We start from the raw sequence: 16,178 nt of genomic DNA on the forward strand, positions 1-16,178 counted from the left end.
GGTGGTCCATCAGCAACTATTTGGAAACGCTGCCTAAACTCAGAAGGATGTGAGTAAATCTCCTTGGCATTGGGCTACACGACTGAGCGCACGTGCTTCTCTAACCTCAGAAACTTGGAACACTTTTATGACACGAGAGGCAATTGAACTGGGCTGCACAATTTCCTTGAAAGATCCCCCTGCCCCATTTTCCGACAGAGTTCAATTATCACTTAGTGAAAAAGGCAGTGTGTATAGGAGCGGAGCCTATATTGGAATGCAAAGAGGTGCCAGAGAGGGAGGGGATTTGCAGTCAGGCCAGGGTCAGCAAGGGCAAAACGTTACTCTAGACCAGTAATAGTATACTACTAGGAGTAGACAAGTAACCTGTAATACTATAGTATAGAATAGTACAGTGTCATGAGTAAGGATGGCCAGCAGGGGGCTCCCATCCAGATTGTCAAGCGCATGCGTAGCACTGAGGAATTGTTCAGCCATTCAAAGAGACACAGATCGGGACCACCTTAACCCTTGGGGGTTATATGTCTGGGTTTTCCCCACGCTTCTTCAGTTTGTTAGGATTCCTGTTAAGTACTAGCAATAAATATTAGAGACCAGTTCCTTGTCTCAGCGTGTTTCCTGGCTGTTAGGACACAGAGTGTAGTACAGAAATAGTATAGCATTGCACAGTATCATTAGTAACAGAGATATAGGATAGGATAATAGTTATAGAAAACACTCACATATGTATTTGTAAGTTTCACTTTTGTATTGTAGATATTTTTTCAAAATAAAACATCTCCCCAACCCTTATAGGGAGATATAAAAAAATCCAATTTATTTATTTATTTTATTATTCAAATTTCGATCACCGCCCATCTCCCTCCGAAAAGGGGGACTCTTTGGTCTAGGGTCCAGTGCTTCTGATGGATCTTTTGAGCCTGAGGCAATCAAATTGGGTATAGTTTAAAAAGAGCCCGTGACAAATGACATGGCCGAATGAAGAACAGCCAGGTCGTGACTACGGGGTGAGGTGATTAAGTGTCAGAAGTGAGACTCAGCACGGCCAGGCTCTTGAGCTACAGCTGCAATTAAAGACAAAATCACTTCTCACTTCCTTGAACGAAACAGGATCCTTCAGCCCCACGGCTTTTACTGAAAAATCGATGTCCTATTTTCCCTCCTTTTACATTCAGGATCAGAGAGAACCAGAAAGGTCTTCTGCTCCCAAAGCACGCGCGAGAGATGAAACTTTCCTTTATGTGAAATAATATGCCCAGCACCTCCACCCCCACCGGGGTAACTACAAACACCTGCAGGCATCCGCAATGTCAGCATTTTCAGCATCTGCCGGCCCCATTATTCTTTTTAACCTATCCAGGCCCCCTTTTGCTCCACACAAGCTAAATAGGAGAGTGGTTTCCATGGCAGCCTCCCTCCCTCCTTGACTTACCACAACTAGCTCCACCTGTTGATCTTTCTTTTCTCTACCTGGCCCCTCTTCTTTTGTGGCAGGGCCTTGTTTCAGAGCCACACGTGGAGGGCTGTGGCGTGCAACAAGCTTGTTGTGCAAAAGCAGGACAGCTGTTGGGCAGAACTCATGCGCACTGGAGAGATCGCCCGACAGCAGGAGCTCCAGGAGAGCATGGTGGCTCAGCCCCAGCAGCTGGGGGCCCACCTAGAACAGGGCTTCATCACTGAGTTATCCCAGCCCGGGGGGGCAGGGGGGTGGGGGAGCAAACAGAAGGGCCCCAGCCCCAGGACAGCTCCGTTTGGAAAGGATGCAGACAGAGCAATACTTTCCATTCAAGGCCACAACCGACGCCAGTTAAAACGTCACCCCAATTGTTTATTTATTTACATAAGTTATTTCTCCCCCACTTGTTCCCGGTCAAGCTAGCCCACTGTGGTGTGAGATCTGGGGTGTTTACGAGACCAGGAATTTCAAGGGGCAAAAACAGGGGAGGACAAAAAATTTACACGGCTGCAGGATTCAGGAAGAAGAAACCGGAGGCTGAAATAAACCTTTTGCTCCTGTCCCCGGGACCTCCCAGGCCCTGAAATATGTCTCCGCCCTTCGGAGAGGAACGAGCAAGAACTGGCCACAGGCTCCTGACGCACCTCCTGTGTAGGACAGGCAGCTCCTTGGACAGACGCCTCCACCGGAAAGGCGCTCTGCTGGGGGGGTTGACGGAGCACATCTGGCGGACACCCGACGGGGAAAGCTGGTCTGCTCTAAGGCCCGATACCACCCAGAAGGGTGGCACTCAGAAACAACTGTGGCAAGCAAATGTCTGTCTTCATCTGTGACTTTCACAGTGTGCACGGAGACAACGCGCCACGCGCAGAGCCATCCCAGGCCACCAGTCCGAGGCACAAGTGCTTTTCCTGTTAGGGAGGGGCTGCCCCATTGGGCAGCGATATCCGGCCCCTAACCGAGGGTCCTGGGTCATTCTGGTTTTCCCCGGGCTTCTCTGGGGCTAGAGGTTTTTGCCTTTCTTGGCCTGGTTGGGACCAATGTATTTCAGCGGGGTGTGGCTGGGTCTGCAGATGATCTCCGTGCCCATCAGGGGCTGCAGGACTGCTGGGACCAGAACGCTGCCATCCTGGGCAAGGGAGAAGGGAGGGTCAAAAGCAGAAAAGGACTGTCACAGGGTGCAGGCTCAGCCCCTCTTTCCACATCATTTACAGTACGGATGTTCCTGAGACTAAGGTTGACCTTTGCAGGGTTTAAGCTTTGTGGGCAGTCCTCGCTTAACAACCACAACTGGGACGAGAGTTTTGGTTGCTAAGCAAAGTGGTTGTTAAGCGAATCCAACCCGATTTTATGACCTTTTTTTGCAGCAGGCATTAAGCAAACCATGTGGTTGTTAAGCAGATCACATGGTTCCCCATTGATTTTGCTTGCCAGAAGCTGGCTGGGAAGGTCAAAAATGGCAATCATGTGACTACAGGATGCTGCAACAGTCAAAAGCGTGAGAACCGGTCGTAAGTCATTTTTTCTAAACACCGTTGTAAGTCCAAACCATCACTAAACGAATGGTTGTTAAGTGAGGACTACCTGTAATTCTGACTTATTCCTGCAGCTAAAAATTGGACTGCCAAGTGCCAAAGAAAACCAGTGTTTATTAAGATGGATATGGCAGCCTTCCCCTAGCTGGAGACCTCCAGGTGCATTGGGACCACCACTCCCAGAATTTCCCAACCAGCTTGGCTATTTGCTCTACACTCTGGGAGTAGAAGTCCACAGAGCAGGTGGTCATCCAGATTGGGCAAGAATGATATAATGGGAGTATGTGCATGCAAATGTCCTTACTATTTTCACAGGGAGGAAGCTGGAATATTTTTCAAGCATACTATGTCCTTCCTTACTGGCTAGGAATTCTGGGGGTTGTAGTCCCAATGTCCCTGGGAGGGCTCCAGCTTGGGGAAGGCTGCCATATCCCGGAGCCTAGGCAAAGAAAACACTCCCTCCACACACCTTGCGTTGGTTGGACTCTAGAATGGCAATGAGCATCCGGGGAATTGCACAGGCTGTTCCGTTAACCTGCCAAGGAACAAAGCAGGTCGTGAGCACTTGGAGGCCACACGCAAGAGGCACTCAGCCCTAAGATTGCAGAGAGGGGAAAAAGGCACCACATGGATGCCCTCTCCCTCTGCAGCCCCACCATCTCTATTCTTGAGACATCCCCCAAGGGCCTCCCTGGGCAGAGCTTACGGTATGCGCAAAGCTGAGCTGCTGGTTCTGGTCGTAGTACTTGATATTCAACCGCCGGGTCTGGAAATCTGTGCAATTAGAGAGGCTGGAGATCTAGACAGGGAAAGGGAAGAAGGAAACAGGGTGAGGGCAAGGAACACGCTGGACAAATTGAAAAGAAACACACTGACGGAGCCACAGAAATTAGATTGGTGCGGAAAGGGCTGAGATTGTACCATACAGGAAGTCCTCAACTTACTACTGTTTAACGACAGTCCAAAGTTACGGCGGCCTTGGAATGGGTGTTTTATGGCCTGTAAAGCACTTCGAGCATCGCAAAAGTCGCACCCCCCCACGGTCACATGATCACATTTCGGGCGCTTGGCAACCAACTCACATTCATGACCGGTTGTAGCATCCCACGGTCACGTGAACCCGTTTTGCAATGTTTTTTGCCATTTTCGGGCAAAAAGCACTCATCGGGGAAGCTGGATTTGCTTAATGACTGCAGTGATTCACTCAATGACCACCGTAAAAATGGTTGTAAAATTGGGTCCGCTCACGTGGTGACTTGACTTATGACTGCAACAACTTACGATGGAAATTCTGGTCCCAATTGTGGTTGTAAGTCGAAGACTACCTGTACAGCCCAGAAGTGTTTATGAGGGGTTTATTCCCTTCTTTTAAGGCTGAGATGGTAAAAACCTTCCTCTTGCAGATAGCATGTTACCTCTGGGTTGGGGCTGCAGGGGAGAGAGGTACATCTCCACTTCCTGCTTGTAAGCCTCCAGGGACATCTGGCTGGCCACCGCAAGAAGCAAAATTTTGGTCCACGATGGGCCTTGACCTAATCCAGCAAGTTCCTCCAGACATGGGGTGTTCTTCTCCTTCACACTCAAAGCAAGACAGGGGGTTCCCCAGAGGAGTCATGAACCGCGAATGACTGAAGACCAGCAACAATTCCAGCATGGACAGCAAACCAGGGGTTGCTCAAGAGAGTCACGATGGCAGCCTGATGGTGCGATCAAAACTTTGTGGCCACCATCTTGACCTCAGCACGAACCTCAAAAGCCTACACCTTGTGACTCCTCACCTCTCCGTACTGCTCCCGGCCGGGCATCCAGGCCTCGATGTCAAATTTCCTGAATGCAGACAGGCCCAGTTCGTGGGGGGGCATATCCAGAACTCTGTCCACAAAGAGAAGCTGGTCAGAATGAATGCAGCAGCCACAAGGGACCAGCTAAACCCTGCAGCCTCCTTGGATTTTGCTTCCTGGATGGGGGGTTACCGTCAACTCCTCCACAGTATATATTAAAACTACATGGCTAGTTCACAGTGTGGATTTTTTCTTCTACAGCCTCCAGGGCTCCCTTACACCCCACTCAGCTTTAAAAGGCATCTTCCTTCTCCAAGTTTTTTAAGGGAGACTTACTTGTTCAGTGTGTGTGTGTGTGTGCGCGTGGGCGCATGCGCGCACCTTCAAGTCAGTCTTGACTCCTGGCGACTGGCTGGACAAGTCCCTTCAGTTTTGGTGGTAAGATTTCAGAAGTGGTTTACCCTTCCCTCCTTCCTAGGGCTGAGAGAGACGGACTGGCCCAAGGTCACCCAGCTGGCTTTGCACCTAAAGCGGGACTAGAACTCCCGGTCTCCCGGTTTCTAGCCTGGTGCCTTAGCCACTGCACCAAGCTGGCTCTCCTTGTCTTTGCCTCTTCCTTAATTTACCCCAAGGCTTGCTTTATGTAGATTTTAATGCAGCTCTCAATGCATTTAGAAGAACTCTCCACCCACCCTGGCTGTCATGAGCACTGATGGTGAGCAGGAGGGGTCCCCTATCCAGGGTGGAAAACACATGCATAGTACTGAGGAGTTGAGCAGCCATTCAACGAGACACAGATCAGACCCGCCTTAACCGTTGCGGTTTATCTGTCTGGGTTTTTCCCACGCTTCTTCAGTTTGTTAGGATTTTCTGTCGAATGTAGCAGTAATAAACACTAGAGACCTACTCCTTGTCTCAGCGTGGTTCCTGGCTGTTAGGACACTGGCCAACCTTCCAGAAGGGGTTAGGACAGATCCTGCAACTGCTACTAAGTCCACTGCATCTCCTTACTTGTAGTGTAATCCCAGCTCGAGGAAAATCTCTTTCTGCAGGGCCAGAAATTCCTCCATCAAGGCGTTGCTCTCTAGACCTGTCTCGTTGGCAGTAACTCCAAACATTTCCACCTGGGGGAACGTAGGGAGGAGAAGAGAAAAGGGATGGCCTAATTCAGTGTTTTTCAAACTTGGCAACTTCAAGATGGGTGCATTTCATTTCCCAGAATTCCCCAGCCAGCATGCTTTAAGATGCTCCATGGTGGCTGGGGAATTCTGGGAACTGAAGTCCACCCATCTTAAAGTTGCCAAGTTCAAAAGACACTGACCTAACTTTTCAAGAACCACTCCATTTTTGGAGGGGGAAAAAAGATCTGAAGCAGACCCAATTTTGGCAGCAAAAGCTCAATGCTGCAGCCAACGTGAATTTGGCTGTCTCTTATTGTGCACTTGTTTTGTCATGGGAAACCAAGTCCTGCACTGATTTATTACTACCTCCTTTCTCAGCCCTGAATTACCTCCACTCCAGCATGACTCAAAACCTCAATGGGCCACACTTGGAGCCGCTCTGACTTTTCTCCAAGCGCAGCTGACGAGTGGAACACATGCCTGCAGCCAGCAGCTAAAAAACCTCAGGCTGCATCCAGCAAAGGAGCCAGGCCCGTGCTGTGGCTGCAGAACTACATAATCCAAATCCACAAGGAATCCTTTCCCCCTCAGTCTGTCCCTCGGGAGACCTTGCCCTTAAAGGTAGGCATGGCAAATTCAGGTCAGGCCAGCCTCACCTTGGTGAACTGGTGCACCCGATAGAGCCCCCATGGTTCCTTGCCGGTTTCAGTTTCAGCTCGGTAGCAGGTGCTGGCACACACGATCCTGGCCGAGGAAAAGGGATGATCAATCAGCTGGCAGCCCAGACCAGGCCTTCCCACCTTCCCCACAAAATCCGTTGGAACGGCAGCACCTGGAAAACCTAGCCAGCACGGAATGGCAAGTCTGCAGGTGTGAGGGCACAGCAGGTGCAAAACACTCACCTGACTGGCATATCTTGCAGAGCTACAGCATGGTCTGCAAAATAACCTGGCGGAAGCCGAAAACAGAAAGGGAAGAAATGGAATTCCTTTAATTAAGAAGTGTGAATATCCCTTTCTTCCTCCCGTTCCTCCTTTCCCCCTATCTTCCAACAATGAAAATGCACTTTGCAATTAGAGAGCTCTCTAATTTTATTTATGACTGTTGTGATTGTAAAAAAAGTTCCCAGAAGGATATTTAAAAAATACATTAAATTAAGGGTTTTTCTGTAAAATGGATAAAGATATATGCCTATATTTTTAGCATTGCTCTTCCCTGAGGATTTGGAAATAGGTGGAATACCTTATCTATTCTTTCAACATGTATTCCATCGCTGCTACTCATTAGGCACTGAAAGCAGCTACAGTCATAAATAAAATTTAAGAAACTGCTCAAACCATTATTCAGGCAATTCAAAAGGTCCTATCTTCTCCAAAAGGCTCCCTCCATTGCAGCCCAACTTTTAACAGCACATAAACAGATCCATGAAGCTTCTTCGGTTGATTTAAACCAAGATTTACAGTATATCAGTTGATTTATACATGGTTCAGGAAAAATCTGTATTAATAAGGACATAGATCTTCAGTAATATTAACAGGGTGTTTACCTTAATTGAAATCATAAAGCTTGATTAAATCAAACATTTTAGCTGTCACCCTTTTATTAATGTTTGTAGATTAAAAGACATCATCACTGCCCATCTCTTCAACATCTATAAAACCGGAAAGGCAGACAGTTGATTATGCAAGCAGTATGCCTCCCCTTAACATTGTTTTCCGTATACAGTAACCTAATTCTGGTCATTATTTAAGGTATGTGGATCAAGATGGTGCATTTCATTCAAGAATATCTTTATCCATTTTACAAAAGAATCATTAATTTATTTTTCAAAAAATATTCCTGTGGGAACTTTTTTAAAAATGTTGTGAGTTGTTTTTAATTCTAGTTATTACAAGTTTGAAAAAGAGTAAACAAAAAGACAAAACACTAGGAAAAATAATGGATAAGCAATAGCAAGAAAATCAGAAACAAAAAAAGGGAAAGCTGTAAACAACCTAAGCATATCACCTGGATTGGGAATGTGGGAAGAAGTAGGAAAATGCTTTAAGGAAGAAACCGAGACACATGGCCCCAAAATTCATCCTTGACCGCAGGCTGGGAGACTCTACTCCTGTTTCAGCCATACCTGCAATTCCAACCTCAGATGTTCCTGCCAAGTTCAGATCCTCAAACCGGGAAGGGTCTATGCTATACACCAGGGAGGAGTGGGCTTCAGGTAATATGCCACAGCCTTCCTGATAAACAGAAGACAACAGTGTCAAGTGCGCAAGTGTGCAAAAACAACAAAGCTGTGGGCCAGAAGCATCTAGTTCACTCCCATGTAGGAAACAGACAGCAAGGTGCATTCAGCCTGCGTCTCCCCACTGTGGTTCCTTCCAAATGCATGGGTTTCAACGTCCGGATTTCTCAGCAAGGGCATGCTGGCTGGAGGTTTCTGGCAGGTGAGTCTGCACCTGTGGAACCTTTCCAGGTTGGGAAACACTGCGCTAAGCTGACCAGAGAAATTTCAGGCAGGGAGAAGAAAAGATTAAGACCAGGAGTGAACTTCTAAAGGCAGGCTCCAGACCGAAATCCACGTCTTCATATCCCTTCCTCCTTTCTAACCCAGTATTATAACATCACTGATTTAAGCTCCTCCAAGTTTCTATTCAGGACATCCATTCAGTCACCCACAGCAACCCTGCTAGTTATTAAGGTCTTAATAAAGTAAAAGCCATCTTATCAATCTCATAAAGGTGAAAGAATGCAAGTTTCCACAGAAAGGCATGTTGAGTAGCATCTGATTCACGAAAACCACAAATGCTTCAGCAATCTGGGCTGAACACCACGACTCTCAGATGCACATAGTGGCACGCCTGGGAAGAATGATTTATAAGCTTTTAGAGTGCACAGAATGGAGCAAAAGGAGGGATACTCACAAACACAGCTCCTTTAAGCAAATCTGGGACCGTCATGGGAATGAAACCCTGAAGGAAGAAGAAAAGAACGTAAGGGATTGCAGGCCTGGTGGCCCAGGGCCTGCAAACCCCCGTTCTTAGCTTGCTCTTGGACCCTGATGCAAAGGGGAAGGGAGATCACACCGTTGAGCATTTGCTGGCCACTCTGAATTTTTTGCAAAGAATGGTGGGCAATTTTTTGCAAAGAACACAAGAGTTTTAATACTATGGCGCTCGCAGTATTACAAGTATGCTTCTCAGCCTCTCCAATCCACGTTACCCATCAAGCCATCTATAAAATCAGAACAGTACCTGTTCATGGCCGCTAAGCTGCATTTCGCTGCATCCCTCAACTGGATAGTCACTGGATTCCCACATGCAATTGTGCTTTTTCTCCAACTCCCTGCCTCTTAGAAGTCCAGCATAACATCTCAGAGAGTCACTGTGTTTTCCAGCTCTCTTCCATCTACAGCAGTGTTTTTCAAACTTGGCAGCTTTAAGAGGTGTGGACTTCAACTCCCAGAATTCCCCAGCCAGCCATGCTGGCTGGGGAATTCTGGGAGTTGAAGTCCACACCTCTTAAAGCTGCCAAGTTTGAAAAACACCGATCTATGGGAACGGATGCTTCAGAATTCAATACCTTTTTTATCAGCTTGGAGAACGTGAACTGGACCAGGGCTTGCTCGAGCAGAGCACCGGCCCCGCGGAGGTAGTACGACCGGAAACCGGAAATATGCGATAAGCGCCTGCAGAGAGGAGGAGGGAGAAAAAGGCGTTCAAGTGGTTCCTAAGGGTGCAGCCAAATTCACATGCAGAGCTCCATTGTCTTTGGGATAACATTTAGATCAAACCACCTGTTTGCTTCTTCAGGTATCAGGTACCAAGAGCATCGAAAATTGTCACACGCTTGCTACCGAAGCTGGCCAAGTTCTGTGCTAGCTGGTTGAGTTTTATGCCTGGTACTGTGAAGATGGGCTATACGGATTTATTGGTAAACGATCTAACTGAATACTGAAATAAATCAGGAATCTGGCAGCACTTCTCCGACAACCAATTTTATTAATTTTTATTTAGAATTCTTACGAGCTGCAGCTTACAAAAGCTTCTGCCTTTTAATAAAATGTGTTAGTCACAAAAGGTGCTACCAGATCCTGATTTTTGGCTACCAACACATCTCTCCGCCTGCCATGTCAAACACTGGCATAGTGTGCTTCACGCTCTCTGTTTATTTTACATCTCCTTTAAAGGTAACAACCCCCAGCATTGTTTTCTTTGAAATTTCATCGAGTTCTCCACAACATGCTACGGAATTTTGCGAGAAATGTTCAAGGAGGCAGCCTTACAAAATAGACCTACAACACAGATATTCCAGCAATGTCTTATTAAAATGCTATAATTTGAAGTTCAGGACCTTTGCCCAGCTAGAAAGAAACTGCTGCACTACAAAATCCTGAACTCACAACCACGTGGAACATCGAATCTATAATGGAAATGCTGGTGGAGTTACCACGCCGCGCTACGCCATGGATTCTTTTAAGCACTGTGAAAAAGCTGAAACAGCTGGGTTTGCCCAACCCTAAGCCATTAATAAGAGCCGAGTTCATAGAATGTGCCAAGCAAACAGAACGTGAGGCTACATTATTCTTTAATGCAGCCTGTGAACATGGCTTTATCAGCGCACAGGTAGCCTTTCCGAGCCTGGCATTACCACAGCAAGGACAGATCATTATTCCCGTCAGCTCCATTTAACCTTCCCAGTGGGAGGTGATGAGCATTGTAGTCTTGAGGCCAAGCGTGTGTGTTTGTGCTGTACCACACAACAGCACCTGTCTTCCACGTTCTTTGAGGTTTGCCAAAAGCCTAGAGCAAGGAGCTTTGCAGAGTGGAGGAGGATAAAGCAGTATCAGGCAATTGGTGTTGGAAAATGCCCAGTGGCAGCGAAAGGACCACAAAGGCATCCCATCAAATATTTATTCCTGCTCTGCCTATGTGCTCCTAATCCGCTGACGGGGAACTACAAATCCTGACTACAGCTGCTGGGAAACCAAGGTGGTCATTGTACGACCGTGAATCGCAGAGACCTGTCCACCCAGGTGCTAAGTTACCACATGGTTTGGCCATCTCACGTTGTGTGAGCTCAGCCACGGAAGGCTGCAAACTATGGTCTATAGCTTAGCATGATGTCTAAACTCAGCCAGCTGTGGTTTAACCAATATGCCACTTTTAAACACAATGTGAAGCAAGTCTCAGAGTCCACCAGCATCATCCAGACCAAACTCTAGAAATCACCACTCGCAAGGCAAGTTCAAGAGTTGCTCCTTCATCTGCCATTGCAGGAGCAGAAAAAGAGAATTTGTTTCCCCGTGCTCTCCCCTCCAAAATGCTCAGGTGTTTTGGAGACTCCCACGGATAAGATAACGTGCTGAGTTGGGTTATTAACACCAGTCTTTAGAGCGCGGCCTCCAGTCAGGCCTAGAGCCAATTTGCAGGGCACCACAGGCTATCCAAGAAGAGTGAGTCTAAAACCACTCATCTTCCCAACTACTGAAGAAATTTATGCCAGGTACTGCTTTGAAAGGAAATGGCCACAGGTTAAAGAGGTGAATTTCTCTGCCAGCAGGGGGAGTCACTGACTTATTTTAGTCTGATTAGAAAGAAATTCGGCTCCACCTATCCTATTCCCATGTTTCTGCTTAGCAGAATAGCCGGAATGTACCGGAGTGAGATGGGGAAGACTGGGATGGGTTTTAATCCTACATTCTGATTACAACAGTCTTTCATACTAACCTTTGCCTTATAATATCCAGGTTTTCGCCAATTTCCAGGTGTCCTTTTACCTTGAAATCAAATTCTGTTTCCAAAACAAGGCAAAGAAGAAAAAGGATTATATTTTAAAGTAAAGTGTTGGGTTGTCTGCACAAGTCGTATTTTTCAGTCCTAGCTGTCAATGGGCACCATATCTTTCTAATGGGTTCTTCATTATACCCCAGTGGCAGCCCAGGTCATTGTCTTCTCACCTGGTTTTTCCCCAATGATCTCCACCACCCGTGGTTCGTTCTCATCTCCAAATTGCTACGGGAAGAAAAGAGAAGAAGTGAAGGCACAGCATCAAATGTTATTTCTGTCCAAATCAAGGGGAAAATTCCAGAGTTTTCACATGGGAAGAGAGAGGACTGAGCCTCAGCTAAGCAAATCTAGAGCCAGAGGGCTCGGAAGAATTTTATAGTAATGGTTCAGGAAATTTGGGCTGCCTCACCTCTAGGAGCCCTATATATTGTATTTATCTATTTTATACTCTTTACCACATCAGGGTGAATCCTGTTGGGCAGCTTAAGGGCACGCAGATAGTATTTTTCTTCCAACTCAATCTCCTGCTGGTGCAAGGCATTGAGGCGAAGGCGGATTTCCCTCCCCTCTTTCACCAAGGTGTTGTAAATAGGCAGCTGGCAGAAGAGACAGAAAGGGAAGTTATGTCGAGGAGGGCATGGAAGAAAGCGGAAAATATTCTCCATTTTTGTCCATCGTTGTATTTTTTCCCTTGTTTTCAATGTTTTTTTATCTGTAACTGCCCAGAATCATTGAGAAACAGGTGGCATATACATTTAATAAACTATAATAGTTCTAATAATAAAAATCAGGTGCTGAAAGATTATTGTCCTTATGGCTAGACAAGGAGGAGCTTTCGGTGTGGTCCAGCAGGCACCTCTTCTGGCAAAAAGGCATACCTTCCATTGACTTGAGGGCAACTCCAGGAAGTGGACCAAACTAACATCCATTTTGGAGTGGGGCACAATTCAAGAATTTAAGAGTGAAAAGAGCTGCTTTACGAGTCTGCAACACTTAAGATACTTCTTTTGCTCTTTAAGTCTCTCCTCCCAAATAATAGCAACAATAATATGCCCCCTGACTCTCAACAATGCTGGGTGGCATACAAATACAAAAAAAAAGGAACAGAATTTTTGGCTCCCTATTCCTGGTGGGTTCTGGAGCTGGAAAAGATATCCTGAGCACTTCTTGCCCTCCGGTTTTAGAGTCTCAGGTTGGCAAATCAAGCAAGTGCTAATTTTACACTTAAGGCTTTGGAATGAAATGATTAAGATGTCTGTAAAGAAATGAAACTTCCTTACCGTCTGTAAAGTACTATCATCGTAGCTTTGCTGCAGAGAAAAAACAGTGGAAGGTTATTCACAAAACAAACCAATGTAATGATTGCCAGTAATTAAATGTCAAGCAACCAAGGATCCAAAGCTATTTTTGTCTATTCTACAACTATGAGAATGCAACCAATTAACATTCCAAAATTTGGGGTACCCTATTTGAAGCACTGATCCAATTCCCACCATCTTTCTTTTAAAATGAAAAGTCCCCAGCAGTCATAATTCGGAGAAAAACAAAACTAGGTACTGCAGATAAGTACCCAGATAAAGAAGCTTATTAATTGTTTAACGTATTTCCTGTAGTAATTTCAGGAGTTATTCCAGAGTTATCGCTATATTGGGCACTCACCGTAAAATTGTACACTTTTTTGCTCACTTTCTTTTTTTCAGTGGTGAGTTTTGCAATCTCTTCTTGAACCTGATTCAACCTCTCCCAAGCAGTAATCTGGTGGTTAGGATGTGGAAAAGAAAGAAAATTACAACAGTCTAGCAAGGGTTGAACCAGATTAGTCAAAGAGAACGCAACCTGAGTGTCCTCTTCCACCACACTACAGCTCTTCTAGATCTGAAGCAATGGGAGGCAAGTCTGTAGCATGTAACTAAGTTTACATGTAAGAAGTGAATCAGAAAACCCTTTTCTAAACCTCCAGATTCTTAAAAAACAAAAAAGTGCTTCCTTATCACCTGGTAGGACTCTTTTGCTTTTAACCAGTTCAAGTCTGGAGGGGGAAGGGGGAGGATGGAAAGATTGAACAAAGAATAAACAGGAAAAAAAAATTGACCCACTAAATTCTAGGTCACAAAAAAGGCACAGCAACTCTACTTTATACTGTTCAACTCTGGGCTATTGCAATGCATAAAACCCACTGTCATGGTCTTCTGGAAACCACTGAAAACTTGAGAGGGCATATCATGAACGACAGGCCACCTGCTTTGACTGTTTATGACACTTACAGTTTTAGAACTTCATATATTTTATTTCTTACTGCAGCATTTATTCAAGTGTTTGTGTTACTTGTAATTACTGAAAACTGCCAAGAATCTTATGACTGCATGAGTGAAATAAGAAAAATAAATCCAGCCATTGTGGTTTGTAAATAACGGCTGGCATTTCTGCATGAGGTATAAACAATTAATGCAACACTCCAGGAGAACAGTTCACCACAAAATGCAAACCCAGCCACTGCCTCTGCTGCATTCACACAACATATTTAACCAAGTAAGTTAAAAATGATAAGCTACATTTGTGCAAGGCAATGGTTTCCCCTGTGACACTGACATTACGTTGGACTTTGAAGAAATAGGGCAGAAGGAGCATTGATGTTTTTGAACTTTGGCGTTGGAGAGGACTCTTGGAAAACTATAGATAGCCAGGAAAACAAACCAGTGGATCATAGAACAAATCAACCCCGAGTTCTCACTCGAGACAAAAAAGGCCAGGCTCAAATTATCTTACTTTGGACACGTTATGTGAAGACCTAATTCTCTACAGAGAGCTCTGATGCTAAGAAAGATGGAAGGAACGAAGTCAACCAGCAGCAAGGTGGTGTCATGTTCACTGTTTCAATGTACAGTATACATGATAACGTTTCACATGCCATGGCGCTGATGTGTGTTTCTGTTTGGGAGGGAGCTGCTGTGAGACCTTGTGCCAAGCTCTGTGTCTGAATTCCTTACAATGGAATGCGTTTGGGTTCTGTGCTCTGCTCGAGGCCTTTTCCCCCGGACCATCAGAAGCCATTAGGAGCACCTGGGATTGTGAGCCTGGGAAGACTCTGCGGGGGGAGGGATCTCATTTGCACCGAGGGTTTTCAGTTTGCATTTGGCGCGCTTTTATCATTCTCAGCTTTCTCTGTGATCCTGCATACTGTTCTTTAATAAATCAGATATCTTTGAATTCCTGCTCATGAGTCTGATAGTGTTTTAGAACAGGCAACCATTACAGGTGGATGGACTCAGGTACAGCAGTGATGGGTGCACCTTTATTTCATTTATCAGATTTATATAGCCGCCCATCTCACAAGAAGTTAGACCTGAAGGACCAGGTTAAGGAGAGATTGTCATGGGGAAAACCTATCTATGTGGTCACTAAGAGTCGACACCAACTTGACGGCATTTAATCGATCAGTGTGAAGACCCAGTTCTCTAGAGAAGTAAATAACGTTGGGAAAGGTGAAAGGAAAGAGAAGAAGAGGATGACCAGCAGCCAGGGGGATGGACTCAGTAAGAGAGGCAATGGGGGCACTGCTGGAAGATCCGAAGGATCGAGTTGGGGACAGATCATCCTGGAGAAGATCCACCTATGGGCCCTCTAAGAACTGACGCTGGCTTAACTGCATGTAATTAATCACATTTCTGCAACCTACTAGTATTGGTCACTTCGGTGAACACTTTTTGGCTTAGCATCCCAAGCCCTTTGACTGGTGCAGGGTACAAAATAACGTGCAAATCCAAAAGCCAGCCAAAGGTCATCTACCAATGTTTCTCAACCTCAGCAACTTTTAAGATGTGTGGACCCCATGCTGGCCAGGGAATTGTGGGACTTGAAGTCCACCCATCTTAAAGCTGCTGAGGTTGAGAAATGCTGATAAAGGCGGGCGAGAGAGGGAGCAGGTCCGGCGCCTTTTAAGCAACCCGTGGGGGCTAGGCAGCCCCGGCCTGAGGCCGAGATTCCGCGCCCACCCCCACGCCCCGTTCAGTCAAGCCAGGCGACCCCCGCTTACAATCTCGCGCAGGTCCGGCGCCTTGAGAGGCCCTTTGCGCGCCTCCAGGTCCCGCTCGGCCTCGCTCAGCCGCGCGCTCAGCCACGCCACGTCCAGCTGCGGCCACGACGCCCACCCCTCCCGCGCGTGCTCGTACAAGCGGCTCCTCGCGCCGCTGGAGCCGGCCCTCTGCGGCGGCAGTGGCCGGAGTCGCTGCGGCAGCGCCCGCCACGCCGGACCCACGCCGCGACACAGCCGCAGCGGCGCCGCCATGACAGCCGATCACATGACGCGACGCACGCACGCCCACCCCCGACGGCCCAACGTCCCGCGGCCAGCCAATCCGATGCGCCGGCTGAGCCGCTGTGGTTGCCACGGCGACGGAAGGGTATTTAAACGGCCTGGGCGGGACACGAGCTCGTTGGGCATTGAGGGACGGAGTCAGGAGGCTTGTGTGCAGAAACGGGCTGGTCCCAAAACTTGAGTTCAC

General features: G+C 46.8%; 1 protein-coding gene across 1 annotated transcript; it reads right to left on the reverse strand.

Moving 5' to 3' along the window:
• Nucleotides 1–1,807: 1,807 nt before the first annotated feature.
• On the reverse strand, nucleotides 1,808–15,961 carry SARS2 (seryl-tRNA synthetase 2, mitochondrial). The gene is made up of 16 exons (XM_063312103.1): nucleotides 15,710–15,961; nucleotides 13,336–13,431; nucleotides 12,957–12,986; nucleotides 12,132–12,272; nucleotides 11,847–11,901; nucleotides 11,617–11,680; nucleotides 9,470–9,575; nucleotides 8,812–8,859; nucleotides 8,019–8,127; nucleotides 6,796–6,841; nucleotides 6,550–6,637; nucleotides 5,784–5,896; nucleotides 4,770–4,863; nucleotides 3,698–3,790; nucleotides 3,461–3,526; nucleotides 1,808–2,585 (listed from the first exon to the last, which is right to left on the reverse strand). The coding sequence occupies exons 1-16, from the start codon at nucleotides 15,959–15,961 to the stop codon at nucleotides 2,460–2,462; spliced, it is 1,527 nt and encodes a 508-aa protein (XP_063168173.1). The 3' UTR covers nucleotides 1,808–2,459.
• Nucleotides 15,962–16,178: the final 217 nt, after the last annotated feature.

The sequence above is a fragment of the Candoia aspera genome, chromosome 10 (genome assembly GCF_035149785.1).
Source record: "Candoia aspera isolate rCanAsp1 chromosome 10, rCanAsp1.hap2, whole genome shotgun sequence".
NCBI lineage: Eukaryota > Metazoa > Chordata > Lepidosauria > Squamata > Boidae > Candoia > Candoia aspera.